The sequence below is a fragment of the Cavia porcellus genome, unplaced genomic scaffold (assembly GCF_034190915.1).
Source record: "Cavia porcellus strain 051 isolate PalLab524CR breed Dunkin Hartley unplaced genomic scaffold, mCavPor4.1 scaffold_25, whole genome shotgun sequence".
NCBI lineage: Eukaryota > Metazoa > Chordata > Mammalia > Rodentia > Caviidae > Cavia > Cavia porcellus.
In genome coordinates, this window is record NW_026947508.1 from 31,695,113 (window position 1) to 31,713,537 (window position 18,425).

General features: G+C 38.8%; 1 protein-coding gene across 34 annotated transcripts in view; it reads left to right on the plus strand.

Annotated features, from left to right (window-relative positions):
* The window catches only part of Macf1 (microtubule actin crosslinking factor 1), a 342,822-nt gene that overhangs the window by 184,409 nt on the left and 139,988 nt on the right, over positions 1 to 18,425 (plus strand). For all 34 annotated transcript variants that reach the window (XM_063236130.1, XM_063236132.1, XM_063236140.1 and 31 more), the window contains 9 exons: positions 646 to 784; positions 1,778 to 1,971; positions 3,100 to 3,262; positions 4,411 to 4,494; positions 7,368 to 7,475; positions 7,654 to 7,752; positions 11,670 to 11,822; positions 12,190 to 12,278; positions 14,930 to 15,065. In XM_063236130.1, the coding sequence (XP_063092200.1) occupies positions 646 to 784; positions 1,778 to 1,971; positions 3,100 to 3,262; positions 4,411 to 4,494; positions 7,368 to 7,475; positions 7,654 to 7,752; positions 11,670 to 11,822; positions 12,190 to 12,278; positions 14,930 to 15,065 (1,165 nt within the window). The remainder of the gene's footprint in view (positions 1 to 645; positions 785 to 1,777; positions 1,972 to 3,099; positions 3,263 to 4,410; positions 4,495 to 7,367; positions 7,476 to 7,653; positions 7,753 to 11,669; positions 11,823 to 12,189; positions 12,279 to 14,929; positions 15,066 to 18,425) is intronic.

Genomic DNA, 18,425 nt, shown 5'->3' on the forward strand with positions numbered 1-18,425 from the left:
TTTAGTGTTTCAGCATCTTCCTCCTACCTGCCTATTTCCACTCATGACCCTGAGTGGCAGATTTGAGGGTGCCTTGGCATCACGGGGGTTTCTGGCTTCATGCTTTCTCTCTGTGAGTCCACCACATGTGCGTGTGTTGCGGGTCTTAGAAATTCATTTTGAATTGTCTTTTTTATTTTTATTTATTTATTTTGTCTTACTGCTTTTTATTGGTACCGGGGATCGAACTCAAGACTGCCTGCTTGCAAGGCAGGCGCTTATGCCACTGAGCTAAACCTTCAGCCCCTTGAATTGTCTTAAATTACCAGCAGGATCAAGAAGGGAATTTTGAGACGGGATCTCACTATGTAGTTCAGGCTGACCTTGATCTCACTTTGTAGTCCAGGCTGGTCTCAAACTTGCAACAATCCTCCTGCCTTAGCCTCCCGAGTGCTAAGATTACAGGCATGCACCACAATGTCTGGCTTCAAGGAGAGATTTTTGTCTCTCTTTACAAAATGCTTTTATAGAACCTACTCTTTAACCACTAATGGTGAGATTGATTCAGTAAGTTATGTTTTGTAAACCTGTCAATAGTATCCTGGTGTGTAAACGAAAGTCATAAAATTCACATGCTAATGAAGAAAGGTGATTTTATCCCCACAGATTAAAGACAATCGACATTATAGTGCGTAACATACAGGATGCTGAACTCTTGGTCAAAGGTTATGAAATCAAGCTGAGTCAAGAAGAAACAGTACCAGCAGATCTCTCAGCTCTGGAATCCCATCGGTCCACATTACGGGTTGGTTATTCTAGTTTCTTGGGAGGTTGATTTAACATACCCATTGCTTTGGGTTACCAGAAAAATGCAATTTTTTTTTTTTTTAAATTTTTTGTACCAAGAATCAAACTCAGGACCTTGCACTTGCCAGGCAGGCACTTATGCCACCGAGCTGTACCCCTAGCTCAAGAAATACAATTGTGAAAGGCATACTGACTTAAGTTTGCATTTGAACTGAATAGAGTATCTTTTTTTTTTTGTTGTTGTTGTCTTTTTCCTTCTTATCGGTACTGGGGATTGAACTCACAACTGCCTGCTTGCAAGGCAGGCACTTAAGCCGCTGAGCTAAAACCCCAGCTCAAGTATCATTCTTAAAATTCAAAAAAGAAAATATTAAGAAACATGTCTAGCTAAACAGACAAAAGATTCTACCTTTGAATTTACTCCCATGCCTCCACCCCACCCCCCATAAAATCATAGCTTAATTGAACACAACCAGTAATTGTGATGCAAGTTTATGAAGCACTTAACTGTTACCTCCTCTGATCCTCCCATTCTCTGTGAGGTGGATGGGGAGGGATATTTATCTCTCCTTATAGATAAGACACTTAGGCTGAATAAATGATTTATCCTGATTCCATACCTTGTAATAGTGAGGCAAGTTTCAAACATAGGTTCTTTGTGCATTTTGTCTGTGTGATATGCTTTTGTCCTTGCCTCCTCAACATGCATCAGAAAAGCAGGGACCGTGACCTGAGGAGGCATTTCTGAAACAAATACTCTATGGCCTAGTTTCTGAATCACAGTTACATTGTGGAATCCATTGCAAACAGTGTCCTAGTTCTTCCCTTAGTTCGAGTGCTTTTATTTATTTATTATTTTTTATGTACTGGGGATTGAACTCACAGCCTTGCACTTGCCAGGCAGGCGCTTATGCCACTGAACTAAATCCCTGGCTCAAGTGCTTTTAAACATGGAGAATTGGAACGTGTTTCTCTGCTTATGTTTTTATAGCACTGGCTTAGTGATGTGAAGAATAAGAATTCAGTGTTCTCAGTCCTGGACGAGGAAATCGCCAAGGCCAAAGTGGTGGCAGAGCAGCTGAGTCGCCTGACACCAGAGCGAAGCCTGGATTTGGAGCGCTGTCAGGAAAAAGGCTCTCAGCTGCAGGAGCGTTGGCACCGTGTCATCGCCCAGTTGGAAACCCGGTAAGTGGCAGCCCCAGCCTGTTCTCTTCTTAGGGTTTGGGGACTAGGACTTAAACAAAAATAGAGTTTTTAAAGTCAGGAGTTGATCAGAAGGTGCAGAAATACAACAACAGTATGAATTGTGAGTAAGATAAGTGATGGTGTGATTAACAGTGCCTCTCCTGGGCTGGGGATTTAGCTCAGCGGCATAAGCGCCTGCCTTGTAAGCGGGCAGTCAAGAGTTCGATCCCCGGTACCGATAAAAAGGAAAAAGACAAAAAAAAAAAACACAAAAAAACAATGCCTCTCTTAGATCCCACATCTTATCTAATTAAGCCATGATGACAGTGGCTTTTATAATATAGAGATGAACATTGTATAGTGATCTAAAGTGGCAGTTCTTGTTTTACTAAATTAGAATCCCAAATATGAGCCATTTTCATAGTGTGGGGCCTTGCAGAATTCCTTGTTTCCATTGCATTTGCTAATTGATGTTTTATTTTTGTTACTTGAGGTTCTTTCTGATGACAGATTGAGTAAACATGGCAGAAAACTATACTTTTCTGAGGCTAAGCTGGGTAGGGAAATATGCAGAGGGTTTTATCCCAAGGCTGACTAGAATAATAAAAGTAAGTAGCAACTACTGTTTTTCACTTTTCCCACTGTCTACTCCAAGAAATTACAGTGATTCATAAAGCATAACTGTTGTAATGTTACAGTTACTTCTCATGGGTACACACATGTGTACTGCCAATACCACCTTTTTGGCAATCTAGGTGTGAAACAATTGACAAGGACTATCGTGGGATGCCAAATCATGACAGGATTTCCAAGGCTAGTCAGTTCCAGCGGGTTTCTTCGCACTTTTAGGGCACTGAGTACATGCTTAGGTATCACTCAGTCTTGTACCGCTTTTTTCCAGAAGTGAAGTTTCATTCTCTGATCAAGCTCAAGTGGAGGGCCAGGCAAAGGGAGGAATTGCCTCATTTCCTGAACTATGTTTGTAATAAGATGTCTGATATTGGGGCTGGGGATTTAACTCAGCAGCATAAGCACCTGCCTTGCAAGTAGGCAGTTGTGAGTTCGACCCCCGGTTCTGATTTTAAAAAAAAAAAGATGTCTGATACCAGTTTCCCTTTGCTCCTCTAGCCAATCTGAGCTAGAAAGTATCCAAGAAGTTCTGGGAGAATACAGAGCCTGCCATGGAACTTTGATCAAGTGGATTGAAAACACCACTGCCCAGCAGGAAACGATGAAGCCAGGCCAGGCAGAGGACAGCAGAGTGCTGTCAGAGCAGCTCAGCCAGCAGACGGTGGGTGTGGCTTTGCCACCGAGAGCACGGAGAAAGAGGGCGATGTTTTAGCAGCTTAACGCTTAGAGGAGAGTTGAAGAACAAGGTGTTCTATGTCACTGCTTCTTAGAGGAGTTCGAACAGATGTTATGAAGATGTTGGTTTTGCATTTAATCCACAGGGACCTGTCAGGTCCCTTTTGTCTTGAGTATCTGTGACTACATATTGAAATCATTAGGTGGACAAATAAGTAAATCTTTTAGCTTTTCTTTTTTGCAGTAATGGCGATTGAACCCAGGGCCTCTACACTGAATGACATCCCTAGTCCCTTAAAATTTAAAAAAAAAATTTAATACAAGATGTCACTAAGTCATGCAATTGCTCAGGCTGGACTTGAACTTTCAGTCCTCCTGCCCTTGCCTGTCAGAGTGCTAGGATTACAGGCATGCACCACCATGCCTGGATATTTTTTCATATATTTAATTTTCAAGACTATGAGATTTTCAAAACCTAGGAAAAGTTATGAGTGGAAGAAAATTACTTTGTTCAAAGAATTTTTTTGCTTGGTATTTTGTTGTGTCCCATTGTACTTAAGATTTTATTGTCCCAGCTCTAGTTTTGTCTCACTCACCTATTTGCTATGAAACCTTGAATACATTTCTTACCGCTCAGTGTTCTACTTGCTTCCCTATAAAATGAACACAGTTCATTAGTCATTTAACTACCTTTTAAAGTTACTGTCATTAGGATTAAATGAAATGATATATGTAAAGTACTAGGGAACAGTGGTTCTCAAAGCGTAGAGCTGCTGGCCATCGTAGTATAGGCCTGTTATCCCAGCACTCAGGAGCCTGAAGTTCAAGGCCAATTTAGGCTATATAATGAGTTCAGAAGTAGCCTAAACTACTATACATAGCAAGACCCTGCCTCAGTTTAAAAACAGAAAATTCATAACGCCAGGAACAAAAACATCAGCCTCACCTGGCCATGTTAGAAATGAAGTTCTTGTGCCTCATCACAGACTTACTGAGTCAGTAATTGAGGTTGGGGCCCAGGAACCAGGCTTCCTAGTGATTCTGATGCAGCTAAAGTTAGTTAACCACTGCCTTAGAACATAATGAATGTTCAGCTATTTCACTGGTGATAATGTTTGATACTTTTGTTTCTAGGATCTATTTGCAGAAATTGAGAGCAATCAGACAAAATTGGACCAGTGTCAAAAATTTTCCCAGCAATACTCCACCATTGTAAAGGTAAGTGTACCACACATAAAATGATCTCAAGTTTAGAAAAAATCTGCCTATCAAAAAAAAGTGCTTAAAAAATCTCCCAGGCATGGTGATGCACTCCTGTAATCCCAGCACTTGGGAGGCTGAAGCAGGAGAATTGTTGGCAAGTTTGCCTGAACCACATAGCAAGACCCTATCTCAAAGACCAAAAAAAAGAAAAAAGAAAAGAAAAAATCTGCACTGTGGCTATTCTGTTTTGGGACAAAATAAACAGAACTCTCCTGCTAGAGGCTGGTCCCATCCTCTGAGTACATGTATACTTCCTGTGGCCCCACGTTTGAGGATGCTCAGACACTACCTGTGGTTTCAAGAGCCTCTATTTGGATGACCACAGTCCTGTTGAATTTTCCATGTCAAAAACAGAACATTTGTGTTTCTTTCTCAGATGCGCTTTTCACTTGTCTTGCCTATCTCAGGAAAGTGACTCTAGTTTTCCTACATGGTGAAATAAAAAGTCCAAGAATCATCTTTTCTTTTCTTTTTTTTTTTTTTTTTTTTGTCTTTCTGTCTTTTTCCTTTTTATCAGTACCGGGGATCGAACTCACGACTGCCTGCTTGCAAGGCAGGCGCTTATGCCGCTGATCTAAATCCCCAGCCCTCAAGAATCATCTTTAACCTTCTTTTTGCTTTAAACTTTACACACAGCCTGTAAATTTTCTCTATTGACTTTGCCTTCTATTGTGTCTGCATCTGACTACCTCTGGTTGTAGCTCTTCTATCTCCCTGTTTTGCATCCTAAGTGAGGAGTCTTTCTTTGACCATTGCAGTACTGCTAAGCCAGTATCTTGCTTTTGTTCCTGCCCTCCTGGGCTGTTTTCCCTCATGAGAGGTGGATTTATTTTTTTAGAATATGTCCCTGTCTCTGAGATGCCATTAGTTATATCATTCTATTTTGCATACCAAAATAAAGAGAAACTGCCAATTATATGAAATATCATTGACTGTAAGATGTAGTCAAATTTTAGAGAAACTGAAATGTGAGGAAAATGTACATCTTATAAGCATAATATATGGTAAATTGGGTCACAGCATTCTTTATTTAAAATGGTCTGATAATTTCATAGCATGTAATAAGCTTTCAAATCTGTATGTCACGTATATATTATCTTCCCCTTTCTATGTCTCTTGACATCAACTTAAAAACAATTTAGGATCATCATTATCTACTGATTATGTAATTTTTCACTAGAGTCTTAAGTGCTAAGGGAATAAGATTTTTTTGTGACTTGTTTTTTACTGTATGTACAGTACTATACTCAAAACAATGGAAGGCTATATAGTAGTTCAACAAATAGAATATGCATTTCTTCAGTTAGTAACGTTCATCATCAGAAAAAAACTGAGTTCAAATCCTAATTTTCTGCATTTGAGACTTTGTGTGAGTACTTAGCCTCTGGTGTTCCTTTTCCTGTGACTAAAATGAGAGCAGGTTCTCACTGAGTGGCTGTTAAGATTAAATGAGATAATGTGTACATAGAACAGTACCACAAACTGAGTGTTCACTCACAAATAGAAGCAGATGTTGTTACTTTATTACAAATACTGTGTTGTTTGTTTCTTTAAGGAACTCATCACGTTTTTGTTTTTGTTTGTTTGTTTCCCCCCTGTAGAATTTTCTAAGTAGATACAAGGAGCAGGACATTCTAGGCAAAGGAATTCTGTAATCAGAATCAGAATTAAGGCATAGAAGGAATAAAAATACATGACTATATAAAGAAATAGCAAGTATTCTGGTGTATCCAGAAAATATATGATAGGTGTGTCCTGGGACATAGCTTTGCCTGTCAGGCTTGACAGCCTGGGCATGGTCCTCAGCAGCATACACAGAGGAGCCCAAGATAGTAACAGTAAGAGTAGAAGAAATGTGAAACATGAGAAGCAGCAACTGTGGGAAATGCTCCAGGTTGGGTTTACCTGTGAAAGGCCTTATTCAGCTGTTTTGGCTTTATCTTTTGTTCGTTTCCCTAAGATGCTGTCTTTAAGGCATAGTATCAGCATCACCTGGGAGGTTGTTGGAAATGCAGACTCTTGGGCCTGCTGAGTCACGTTCTGCATTTTAATAAGGTCCCCAGATGATGTGTATGCATGCTAATGTTTGAGAAGCTCTACTGTAGGTCATTGAAAACTGTTAATCAGAGGAGCAATGTTGTCATCTTTATGTTTCGGGAAAGGTCTTGTGGCAGCAGAATAACAAAGTAAATTGGAGTAAGATTAGAAGCTGTAAGCAGCAAATAAGAAGTGCTTGCCCCATTCCTGTGACAGGAAGAGCCCGGGAGCAGAGCAGCATTCTTAGGGTCACAGAAGAAGTGGTCCAGTAGGATGGGGGATGAAAAAAACATCTGTTGAAGGATTGAAAGACAGAGAATCTAATTTAACCTACCACTCACTCACAGAGCTAATTAGGGAAATTTACTTTTCCTCTTGGGTTTCAATTCCCCAGAAATCAGAAGAAAATCAACCATAAATTGTAAACTCAAAAGTCATCAGGCCCCAAAGACTAACTCTAGCTTGCATACTGGCTATGAGAAATAATTTTAAAAAATTAAAGAAGATTAAAATATCATGACACATTAAAGTCATAGGAACTTTAATTTTTCAGTGTCCTTAAGTAGAATTTTACTGTAACATAGACACATTCATTTGCCTATTGTTTATAGCTGCATTTACTTAAAAGTTCAGTTATGATAGAATATGGGCCAGTATTTTTTTATCTGCCCTTGTTTGGAAAATTTTTAATCTCTTGTCTGAATGATTACCAAAGTGCTGTGGTACTGTTGCATGATTCATGTCAGCTATAACTCCTTAACTAAATGAAGTGGAATTCCTTCCTCTCTCAGGACTATGAATTGCAGCTGATGACATACAAAGCCTTTGTGGAATCACAGCAGAAGTCTCCTGGCAAGCGCCGTCGCATGCTTTCCTCTTCTGATGCTATTACACAAGAGGTAAAAGGGTGGGGGAGGGAATATTCTACTGTGTTTCTTTAAAAACAATTCATTTGTCTAGGCTTGCCCTTTGACTTAGGGCTGTCTTTCCTGCTGAGCATGTGATACCCTAAAAATTAATTCTTGAAATGTACTTTACTGGTTGATAATTTGTCTAAATTGTTCTTTTGAACCACAGTTCATGGACTTGAGGACTCGTTACACAGCGTTGGTGACCTTAACAACTCAGCATGTGAAATACATCAGTGATGCACTCCGGCGGCTGGAGGAGGAAGAGGTGAGGATATTAGGTCCTGAATCATCTTTCTGGTTTTGTTGTTGTTATTGTTATTGTTGTCTTGAGGCAGGGTCTCACTACGTACAGTTCAGGCTGGCCTTGAACTCATTGTGTAGCCGAGGATAGCCTCAAACTGTGGTGTTCCTCCCACCTCAGCCTTTTGAGTGCTAGGATTACAGGTATGCACCATGACACCTGAGTGGGTCCTGAATCATTTCAAAAGTTCAACTAAAAATCCTAGAACTAGGGTTGTAGCTCAGTGGTAGGGGGCTTGCTTAACATGCATGAGGCCCTAGGTTCAGTCCCCGGAACTACAATATTGTCATCATCACTCATGCCTTCCCATTTAATGTGCACTTATTTGCAGTGATCATGTTTTAAAGATTGACTGCGTTATTGAATATTGAGCCATTGCTGTTAGAGAAATAGTTACATTCTTGCTGGTCTTAAGTCACATTTTTGTCAAGAGATCAATGGATAACTTTGTTTTATATATGTTTTTATATAAAGGTTTTTTAAAAATACATATGGTCGTGCTGGGGATTTAGCTCAATGGCATAAGCGCCTGCGTTGGAAGTGCATGGTTGTGAGTTCGATCCCTGGTACCGATTAAAAAAAAAAACATATTGTTGACAAAGGGGCCAAACATGTTCACTGGAAGAAGGGTAGCCACTTTGATAAATAGTGCTGGAAAAATTGGCTTTCCACATGCCAAAGACTAAAACTAGACACTTGTCTATCACCATGCACTATATAAACTAAAGTCAAAATGAATCAAAGATGTAAATATTAAAACAAACACTAAATCTACTAAATCTAATCTAGGTAAAAATCTTGAAGACATGGGGGAGGGCAGAGAGTTCATGAACAATACCCAAACTGCATGGGAAGTACTTCAAAGAATCAATAACTTGGGGCCTGGGGATTTAGCTCAGCGGCATAAGCACCTGCCTTGCAAGCAGGCGGTCGTGAGTTCAAGCCCTGGTACCGATAAAAAAAAAAAGAATCAACAACTGGGTTCTCATTTATTAAAAAGATTGACAGATCAAAAGGAATCACCTAGCTAAGCCCCTGCCTGTGAGCCAGCTTGCACAAGGAATGAGGAGAACCAGGAAGGAAGCTAAGTCCATGCCTGTGAGCCAGCTGGCCCACAAGCCTCAGAGATCAAAACAGCACCCTCCTATCCCCAGCAACCAGCTGATTCGGAGGAGCTGTATTGTTTGATTGACTTTGCAAGCCTAAAACCAGTAGTTCCAGCAACTGTTTAGGGACAACAATATGCAATAGAGTAACTATTGAGATTTCCTACTGTCTTATCACTGTTTTGATTCATTTTATTGTTCTGTTTTTTGCCTTTAAAATCAAATTGTAAAAAAATTACCAGCAGAGTGAAAAGAAAACCCAGGAATTGGGGAAAAATTGTAGCCCCAAGTGTCCCTCAGACAAGGGACTTACATCTAGAACATAAAAAGAATTTTTAAAAAATCAAGTCCTCCAAGTTCAAAGATCCAATCCAAAGATAGGCATCAGAGATGAATACACATTTCTCAGATGAAGAAATACAAATGACAAATAAGTATATGAAAAAATGTTTAACATCACTGGTCATTCGAGAAATGCAAATTAAAACAACACTGAGATTCCATGTGACTCCTGAAAGAATAGCTATCATCAGGAAATCAACTGATAACAAAAACTGGTGTGTATGTGGGAAGAAAAGAACCCATCTCCACTGTTGGTAGGAGTGTAGACTGGTACAACCTCTATTGAAATCAGTGTGTAGATTTCTCAAAAAACTAGGTTTGAAAATCCCATTCAATCCAGCTATTCTCCTTCTGAATATTTTTTCAGAAGAATTAAAAACATCATACTTCAACAATATATGTGCACCCATGTGTATAGCAAGTAGCACAATTTGTAATAGATCTTTGAAACAACCCAAATGCCCATCAACCATAGACATTAGGACATTAACAATGGTCAATATATTATGTAGTTACCTTCAAAGTAGTTGCTCAGGTTATAAGATACAGGCAATGATCATACAATGAAAGAAATGGTTCTTTTTGATGAGCCAACAGAGATTAGTAATATAATTATCTATCATATATATTGTATGTATGTATACATATATATGTATATTTAATCTTTTCCCTTCTTTCTCCTTTCTCTCATCTCAGTTGTTCTTTCCTTTTGAGCAGTTTGTCTATTGTACATTTTGGATCTTATTTATTCTTTCAACTTTTTACACAACAGAGACAATATTATGCTTACACATGTGCGTCTGATTTATTTCACTTATGAGTATGGTCTCAAGTTGCATCCATTTACATATGAAAGCTTTGAGTTTACCCTTCTTTATAGCTAAGTAGTATTCCACTGTATAAAAACACAGTGGGAAATACACAATTTGTTGGTAACACTGAATTCATGGCCAACAGCATTGTAACTCGTACCTGAACAAAAGTATCTGTTTCCATAAAGCATGTTATAGTCTTCTTGTGCTGAGGAACACTGGATGGCACTTCAGTACGACAGGCATTTTAAATAGTGAAATCACCAAACAAACCCCCACAAAAAATCTGGAAAATGTGACCCTAAATATGACTGCTGAAACAAGGTGGCCATTGCCGTTTCGTTCTGCTACACTGAGCAGCTACATGTGTTGCCTTTCTGTGCACCACAAATACTGTATTGATTTTGGAGTTAAAGATAAATTTTAGTGAGAAGATAAATTTACAAATAATCTGTGAATAATGAGAGTTGACTGTGTTAATCTAGCACTCCTACTTTTTGGGATTTTTGTTTGTTTGTTTTTTGAGACAGGGTCTCACTATGTAGTCCAGGACAGTCTTAAACTCACTGCAGTCCTACTGCCTCAGTCTCCTGAGTGCTGAAATTACAAACATGCACACCACACCTGATAGCATTCCCACTTCTTCTTCTTTTTTCTTTTCTTTTTCTTTTTTTCTTTTCTTTTTCTCTTCTTTCTTTTGAGCCGGTCTCATTGTGTAGTTCAGCGAGAGCCCATTCAACTTATTATGGAGCCCAGAATGGCCTCAAACTAGTGGCAGTCCTCCTACCTTAGCCTCCCACGTGCTGGGATTATAGGCATGTGCCACCACACCTGGCTCCACTGAGAAATATCTTTGTGACAGAAAGGAATGTGATCTTCATTAAAATATAATTTGTTAAAAATAAAATACTGAAAATTCCATGCCATGGAATGCTATGGCACTATTGAAAATGATGAAATAGATTTGGGGCAGGGTTAGAAATAAGGTCTCTCCGTTCAGCCCAGGCTCACCTTGAACTCACTGGGTCACCAGGGTTGGCCTTGAGCTCACAGCAGTCCTTTTGCATCAGCCTCTGAATTGCTGGGATTACAGGCGTGCACCACTGGCATGCAATAGATTTGAGTGAATTGACATGGAAATGTATTTATTACACGAGCTTCCAGAAGTGAGCACTATAATGCATTACTATATAATACTTTGTATTATTTCAGTACAAGTTATACAACAAATATACAGTGTGGCATAGAAATGATTAGAAATATATTTAAGAGTATATATACATTTCAGATTTGATTGAATTTGTTGTAATTAGCATGTAGTCTTTTATAATTATAAAAATCTGTTTGTCAAGTCAGTTTGCCGACTATTCAGCCATTCATAAAATGCTATTAAAAACATTAACTTTACCATATTTTGCTTGTGTAAAGTGAAAGACTTCCTTTTTGTTAGTGCTTTCCGTATTATCTTTTTCCACTTTGTCTCTTTCCCAGTAAGAATTATGAACATATGCAAGATGCTATATGTAAACGGTAGTAATTTTCTCATCTGTTTTAGGATTTCTTGAAGTATGCCAGTTTAATGAGACATTGACCAAGGTACTGATTTTGTTTCTTTTTGTAGAAAGTGGTAGAAGAGGAAAAACAGGAGCATGTGGAAAAAGTTAAAGAACTTTTGGGTTGGGTATCTACCTTGGCAAGAAATACACAAGGAAAAATTACCTCATTCCACACCAAAGAATCCACAGACATTGAAAAGGCTATTTGGGAACAGCAGGTAAGTGGAAGGCCAGGTGCAACATGTGGGAATGCACCAGAAAGACAATAGGTTACATGTTTCCTGAAGCAGCTGTTACCTTAGTAAATGATAACTTTGAGCACTTAGAGAAAGTTCAGAGATGGCTTGTTTGGTTTGCCTTTTTCAGATCAGCCATAGTCCATTGATGGTAATATTTGATCTAAGCTGTACTTTTCTTTGTTTTTTAAAAAAGTTATTTCAGGCCAGGGATTTCAGGTCAGTGGCGTAAGCACCTGCCTAGCAAGTGCAAGGTCGTGAGTCCTATCCCTAGTACAAAAAAGAAGTTATTTCAAAATAATGTTATACTTTTTAATTCTTGAGTTTTCTCTTTTTCCCTATAACACAGGTTCTGGCAGAAGAGCTGGCAACCAAGAAAGAACAAATTTCTGAGGCCATTAAAACATCACAGATCTTCTTAGCTAAACATGCTCATAAGTGAGTATTAAATGTAAGAATACTTCATTTTGGGACTCAGGGTCATGGAGAATTCAAAGCAGCAAGAGCTGGGATGTGAAGAGCCTTGGAGTTCATACATTTCACCTAGTTGGCTCTGGGGAGAAATCTTAAATAATTGGATTTTTGGTTAAAGTTTCTACAACATTTACACAGAGAAAGGATTGACTAGGGGCAAAATTAGAAGATGAGAGCCAAGTTAAGAGGTTGTCCTGATAGAGCAAGAAATGATGAAGACTAGAGGGGAGGAAACAAAGATTCAAGAGATACTAAGGACATTGAATCTGTGGATTTGATGACACATGAAAATTGTCAGGTATATCTCCTAGGCCGCCAGCTTAGGCCACAGATTATATAAAGATGGCACTAGCTGGGGCTGGGGATTTAGCTCAGCGGCATATGTGCCTGCCTTGCAAGCAGGCAGTCATGAGTTCGATCCCTGGTACCGATAAAAAAGGGAAAAGGAAAAAGACAAAAAGAATATAATAAAATAAAAAAATGCCTGTTCATTTAAAAAAAAAAAAAAAAAAAAAAAAAAAAAAAGATGGCACTAGCCAAGATAGGGAACACAGGAAAAATACAGGTTGAAGAAGAGGTAGGTAACTTTTATTTCAGACACTATGAGTGTAGAAATTATACGTCAACAGAGTGAAAATGCATTAGTTGACTACAGCCTGACCTATGCCTTCAGTAGTTGCCCCAAAGGATCCAAAGGCCAGGGCATATGTAAGTTTAGAATTAATGACAAATCTAAAATGATGGAGATCTGAGTCATCAGCATAGCAGAAGCCATAAGAGTAAAATAATTTAAAAAGGGCTTTCAGGGCTTTTCATTCTATAAAGGAAGCCTCAGAGTAGGAAAAGAAGAACTTTAATGAATTATGTCCCACAACCCAAGAGAGTTCTCAACATGAGGGAGTAATTAGAAGTCAATACAGGTTGAAAACTGAATTAAATTTAGCAAGCTGGTTGTTTTGGAGAATTCATGTGAAAAGTTGGGGAATAATTTCATATTTAGTATAATGAACAGCAAGTGAAATGTGAGGAGATCAGTGATAATAAAGTTAGACTTTTTCAAAGCTTGGTCATAAGAAACAAGAGTGCAGCAATTAAGAGTGAAATATACAATCAAGAAAGTTTTGTTTTCTAGGAAGATTGGAGACGTTCCTAAGGACAAAAGAAAGACCTGTTGCAGAGAACATAGATGAGAGAGGTTGAAATTCATGTATGATAGAAAGTATAACCTTAATCAGGAGTTGAGACACCTTTTCCCCAGAAGTATACAGAATGAACGAGGCAAGGTGTGTATAATATGATTTTGTTAGGAGTGAAGTCAGTGAGAGAAGTAGTGTCCAGTGTTATATATGTTCTCTTTGAATAGGCAGAGGGATGTCATGAAAATTAAGGTGCACTGACTGCAAACCTTTAAGAAGATTGTCAGACAATATTGACATCCAGATGAAACTGGAAACCTGTAGGATCTGTTGACGCACTGTAGAACTGTTTTTCCTTCTCAATGGATATAGTTAGTAACATGGATGGGAGGGTAGACAGGTCCAGTGGTCTTATTGCTCTAGGATGTTTTCGCAGATTAGTGAGTAGACAGTACAAAGATAATAGGAACTGATCAAGAAGTGGAAGGGTCTGGACCCTAAAGAGAAGAAACTGAAGATAACAGAACTGATAGATGAAGAACAAATGGAAGAGCTGAGTGTAGTGGCACTCATGAGCCTGAGGCAGAAAGAGCACAGTGACTTGGAGGCCAAAGTGGGCTACATAAGGAGTTCAAGACCAGCCTGAACTATGTTGTGAGACCTCATCTTAAGGAGGAATCAAGTAAAGCTTGGAGAATTTCAAGGAGTTGATGAATAGTTCTACTTTGAGTCAACAGTTCTTTCTCACATACAATATAGAAAGAGAAGTTATTAATTCTAGGGAGACATGGAAATGAATAGACTTGGTGACAAATACATAATTGACTTTAAGTTTATCAAGAGTGTCATTTTTCCTGGAAAAGGATTTAAAACCAAATATGGTTAAATAATAAAATGAGAGCTGGGTGTGGTACTGTGCAGCACTTGGGAGGCTGAGGCAGGATTGCCGCGTCATCCTGAATTACATAGCAAGACCCTGTCTCAAACCACCACCCCCCCCCAAAAAAAAAAATTTGGTAAAGCTAAATAGATGAGTAACAGGAAAATAAAAATTCTCAAGTTAGTCAGAATATCAATTTAAAATATTTTTAAATGAGGAAAGGTATAAAAGTAAAGAAATACAAAACAAGGAGATAAGGCGTAATCATATAGTGGATTGTTACACCCTAAGGTGAAGTAGAATAAGGTCAGATGACGGCAGGGTACAGGTTTGCTATGTGTTGGTGGGCTGAGGTTGAGAAACGGTCATTTGGGTTGAGGAGGCTGCTGGATTATAAGCTAAGTGTGGCCTAGCATTGTGTGCTGGGCATCATGACCTGATTGGAGATAGCCAGAAAACTATGAGATTCCATCAAGGAATACGGAAGAGTGGCCAGGTAATCCATTCAAGACTTTGAAGTAATAGTTTAGAAGCAGTAGAGGAGAGTTTGAAAAATGTTTTTTTTTTCCCCTAAGAAACTTGAATGTATCATCTTCCAGGCTCTCAGAAAAAGAGAAGGAGCAGATATCTGAGCAACTGAGTGTGCTGAACAAGACTTACCATGAACTATGTGATGGCTCAGCAAACCAGCTACAGCAGCTTCAGAGCCAGTTGGCTCAGCAAACAGAACAAAAGGTATTTTTAATTTTTGTCTCCACATGTTGGGAGGGTACCTCTTGAGTGGTATGAAAGCACCTGTGATGATTGATTGAGAGTCACAATCACTAGCTTTCTCTGACCAAAATGACTTAATTTTTAACCTCACTGTAGCAGCCATTTGTCCTGTGTTTTGTTACTGGGGTTCCATGATGTGTTAGTCAGCCAAAAACACCAGATGGCATTTATAGCAAAATCTTTAAACATGACTCAGTTTATTTGTCTTTTGCTATTTTGTAGCAAAAAGCCATCAGGAAGCACATAAATTCTATTATATCTGATCAAAAGACAGTAGAATTACTACTTTGTGGTATTGTTACCCAAGTTGGTATCCAAGAAAGGTGAATATTGGGAAGAAACAGCTGTGAGCCTCTTTTCTCCATATGGTAAACAGTGGGAAACATTGTTTCACAACAAATTGGTAGATGACTTTCACTGACTGAGACGCTGGTTCCCCGCACCCGTGGTCATCCCATCTTGTGACATCTTTATCAGTTACCACTCCATGTTCATGTCCTGGACCATATGAAAGTCGTTATAGTTAATGTTGGTTGTCCTAAGTGCTTCCTGGATACTTAAGTGTGTATGTGTGTGTGTGTGTACACTTACAATATTATATACATGTGTCTTTGGGATATATATGTGTGTTTGCCTGCTTATTTCCTATGTTGTGAAGCAGTGGCCAATATATGTGGGGAGGACCAAAATTTAAGCTCATGTCAGCATCCGGTTTGAGCCAGATAATGCTCAAAATGATGTTCAAATAAAATATACTTTGACTCTTGTCCTTGGATACAAATTCATACTCATCCAGAGCTGTAAAAACTGCAAGATGGAACCAGCTCTGATTTGAAGGTATATTTTCAAAAAGCATGTGCTGTGCATAGCATTCTATGTAAGGTGACCCACTTTGAACGGCTTGTTGCTTCACCATATAAGAGAGTATGTGAAAAGTTTTAACAGTTGCTTGCTGAGAACATCCAGTTCTCATTTTGAAAGGTTAAAAAGAGTGGGGGAAAAGAAAAAAAGAAAGTCAAACTGCTGAGCACCACTACATTGAGCATGATGTGTCCCCTGTACTGTGTGTGTGTTTCATGTGAAGTATTGTTCTGATTAACTGACATCCTTGCTTACAAGTTTCACTAACCCTTTGGAGTTTAAGCACAAATGCACAAAGGGAAAAGAGGACGACCTGTTTGGGGTTCTTTTTTGCAAAAAAAAAAAAAAAAAAAACAGTCGCATGCTGGACGCTAACACCAAGCTTACACTGTGTGTGTGATACGGCTGAGCTGCTCCGTAAAGCTCTCTCTCTTATCTGCCCGAGGCGTGCCCTGCAACTCTGGTAAGTAGAAGCCGTTTATGTTTTCTTTCCTCTTCTCCCTCTGTCTTTAATGCTCACTTAGATCAGACTGTCCCTTGTTCGGTTACACTAAGAGAGATTTCTCTGGATTACTTCCCAGCTCAGTGCTAACTGCCTGTTCTCCAGTTGGGAGGAACAGCATGGCCTTTTTCTCTTTTGCTGCCCTCCAGGCTTGTTTTCAGTGTCAGCACTTAGGAGACTCCATGAATCTCACAGAAAAAACTAGAAGTTCTCACCGTAGTCCTTCCCTTTGTCATATTGTCTGCTTCTCAGTAGGCCTTACATGGACTTTGTAAAAAGAGTTTGTTAGACGTCTCAGTTATATGTCAGTTGTCAGTTACTCCATTAAGCACATACAGTGAAATGGAAAAGCAAACCAGCTCTACTGTTGCCTCATTTGCTGTCTTGTTTTGCATTCTCACAGTACGAGATCATTAAGCTTAAAATCCTTGATACGTGTGTTTAAAATTTGGGAGAAACCACTTACTGATTTTAAGGGTTTTCTTACTTTTTTTAATCCACATTTTATTCATCTAGTGTTTATGGAACTTCAGGCTCTGTTCCTATATACTGGTTGAGTAAAGTATATTTTTATGATGCTTACTTTTCCCTGAAAAGTCAAATGCATTATTTAGGAAGCAAGGAAGTGATTAGCAATTATTTAACCAAGATTTTCCATGGATAAGTTATCAAGAGTTAAATACGTGCTGGGAACATAGTTCAATATAGAGAGCTTGCTTAGCATGCGTAGATCCTGAGTTTAATTCCAATACTGAGAGAAAACTAGAGAGAGTTAAATAATGCCCAGAAAGTAACACTGAACAAAGACACCCAAAATTATCTAAAGAAAATGATCAGCTGGGTAAAGTGGCATATAATCCCAGCACTGAAGGAGGCTGAGGCAGGAGGATCACAAGTTCAGGTTTTTCTGGGGCAACTTAGCAAGACTCTGTTTCAAAATTTAAAAAAATAAAAAAGACTGGAAATGGAGTGCAGTGCCAGGGTTTAAAACCCTGGCTGGAATTGCAAAAACAGAAAAGAAATACAATGAGCACAAACTCTTAAGTATCATATTTCTATAATAAGAGGCTTCAAAATTGGAAATTTTAGGAGCTGTTTCTAGTACTTATATTTACAAGGATAGGTAATTTGGAAATTGTATAAGATTTGTTTTATTTACTAACCTTAGGACCTGCCTCCTGTGTAAGTGACTCTAAATGCTTTTCTGGAATTGACTATGGAGTAGAGACCACGTAAAGCACAAGAGTCTCACCTTGGTTTATTTCTGGAACTTACTAGTTTTGTGATCTATGTCAAATTATTTAACTTCCTATGCATCATTTTCTTGTCTTCAAACTGAAGATTAAAATTCATTTTCATAGAATTGTTATGTAGACCAAATGTTAGCCCTCAAAAAGCCTAATAATAAGTGGTAGCTGTCATCATGGTAGTTGTACTATTCATTCTTGCCTTCACCCGAGGAAAAGTTACTAGTGGTTCAAGTGACAGAGGTCCCCAGTCTGTCCCATCCTTGACTTGTTATTCCAAGTCCTAAAACTAATTTAACTCAGAGCCGTTGCCTTTGGGAAAGCTGGCATCAGCCACTTAGAGTATGACTATCCCAACTGCCAGTTGCTTAAATAGTATGTACACAGGCTCATTTGCTGGGATGCCCAACTGTTGCATAGTTGTTGGGATGCTTAACTCACTCATATCTCATCTTGTGGACCCATCTTGTCATACTGTCACCAGAGAAATGCTACTTCCAGAGTCTTCTGCGTTGGTTACAACACTGAGAAGTTGGTATATGAGATTGAATTCTCACTTTTTGAGAACTGGTATGTGTATATAAGAACCTTTGTGGTGACTTAGTTTTAGAAATAGCTGTCCTCATACTTTCACTGCTTACCCCTTTGTAATGCTTGCCATTTAGATATGCTTAATGCCATGTATCATCTTTCAAAAGTAATCTCCCAACT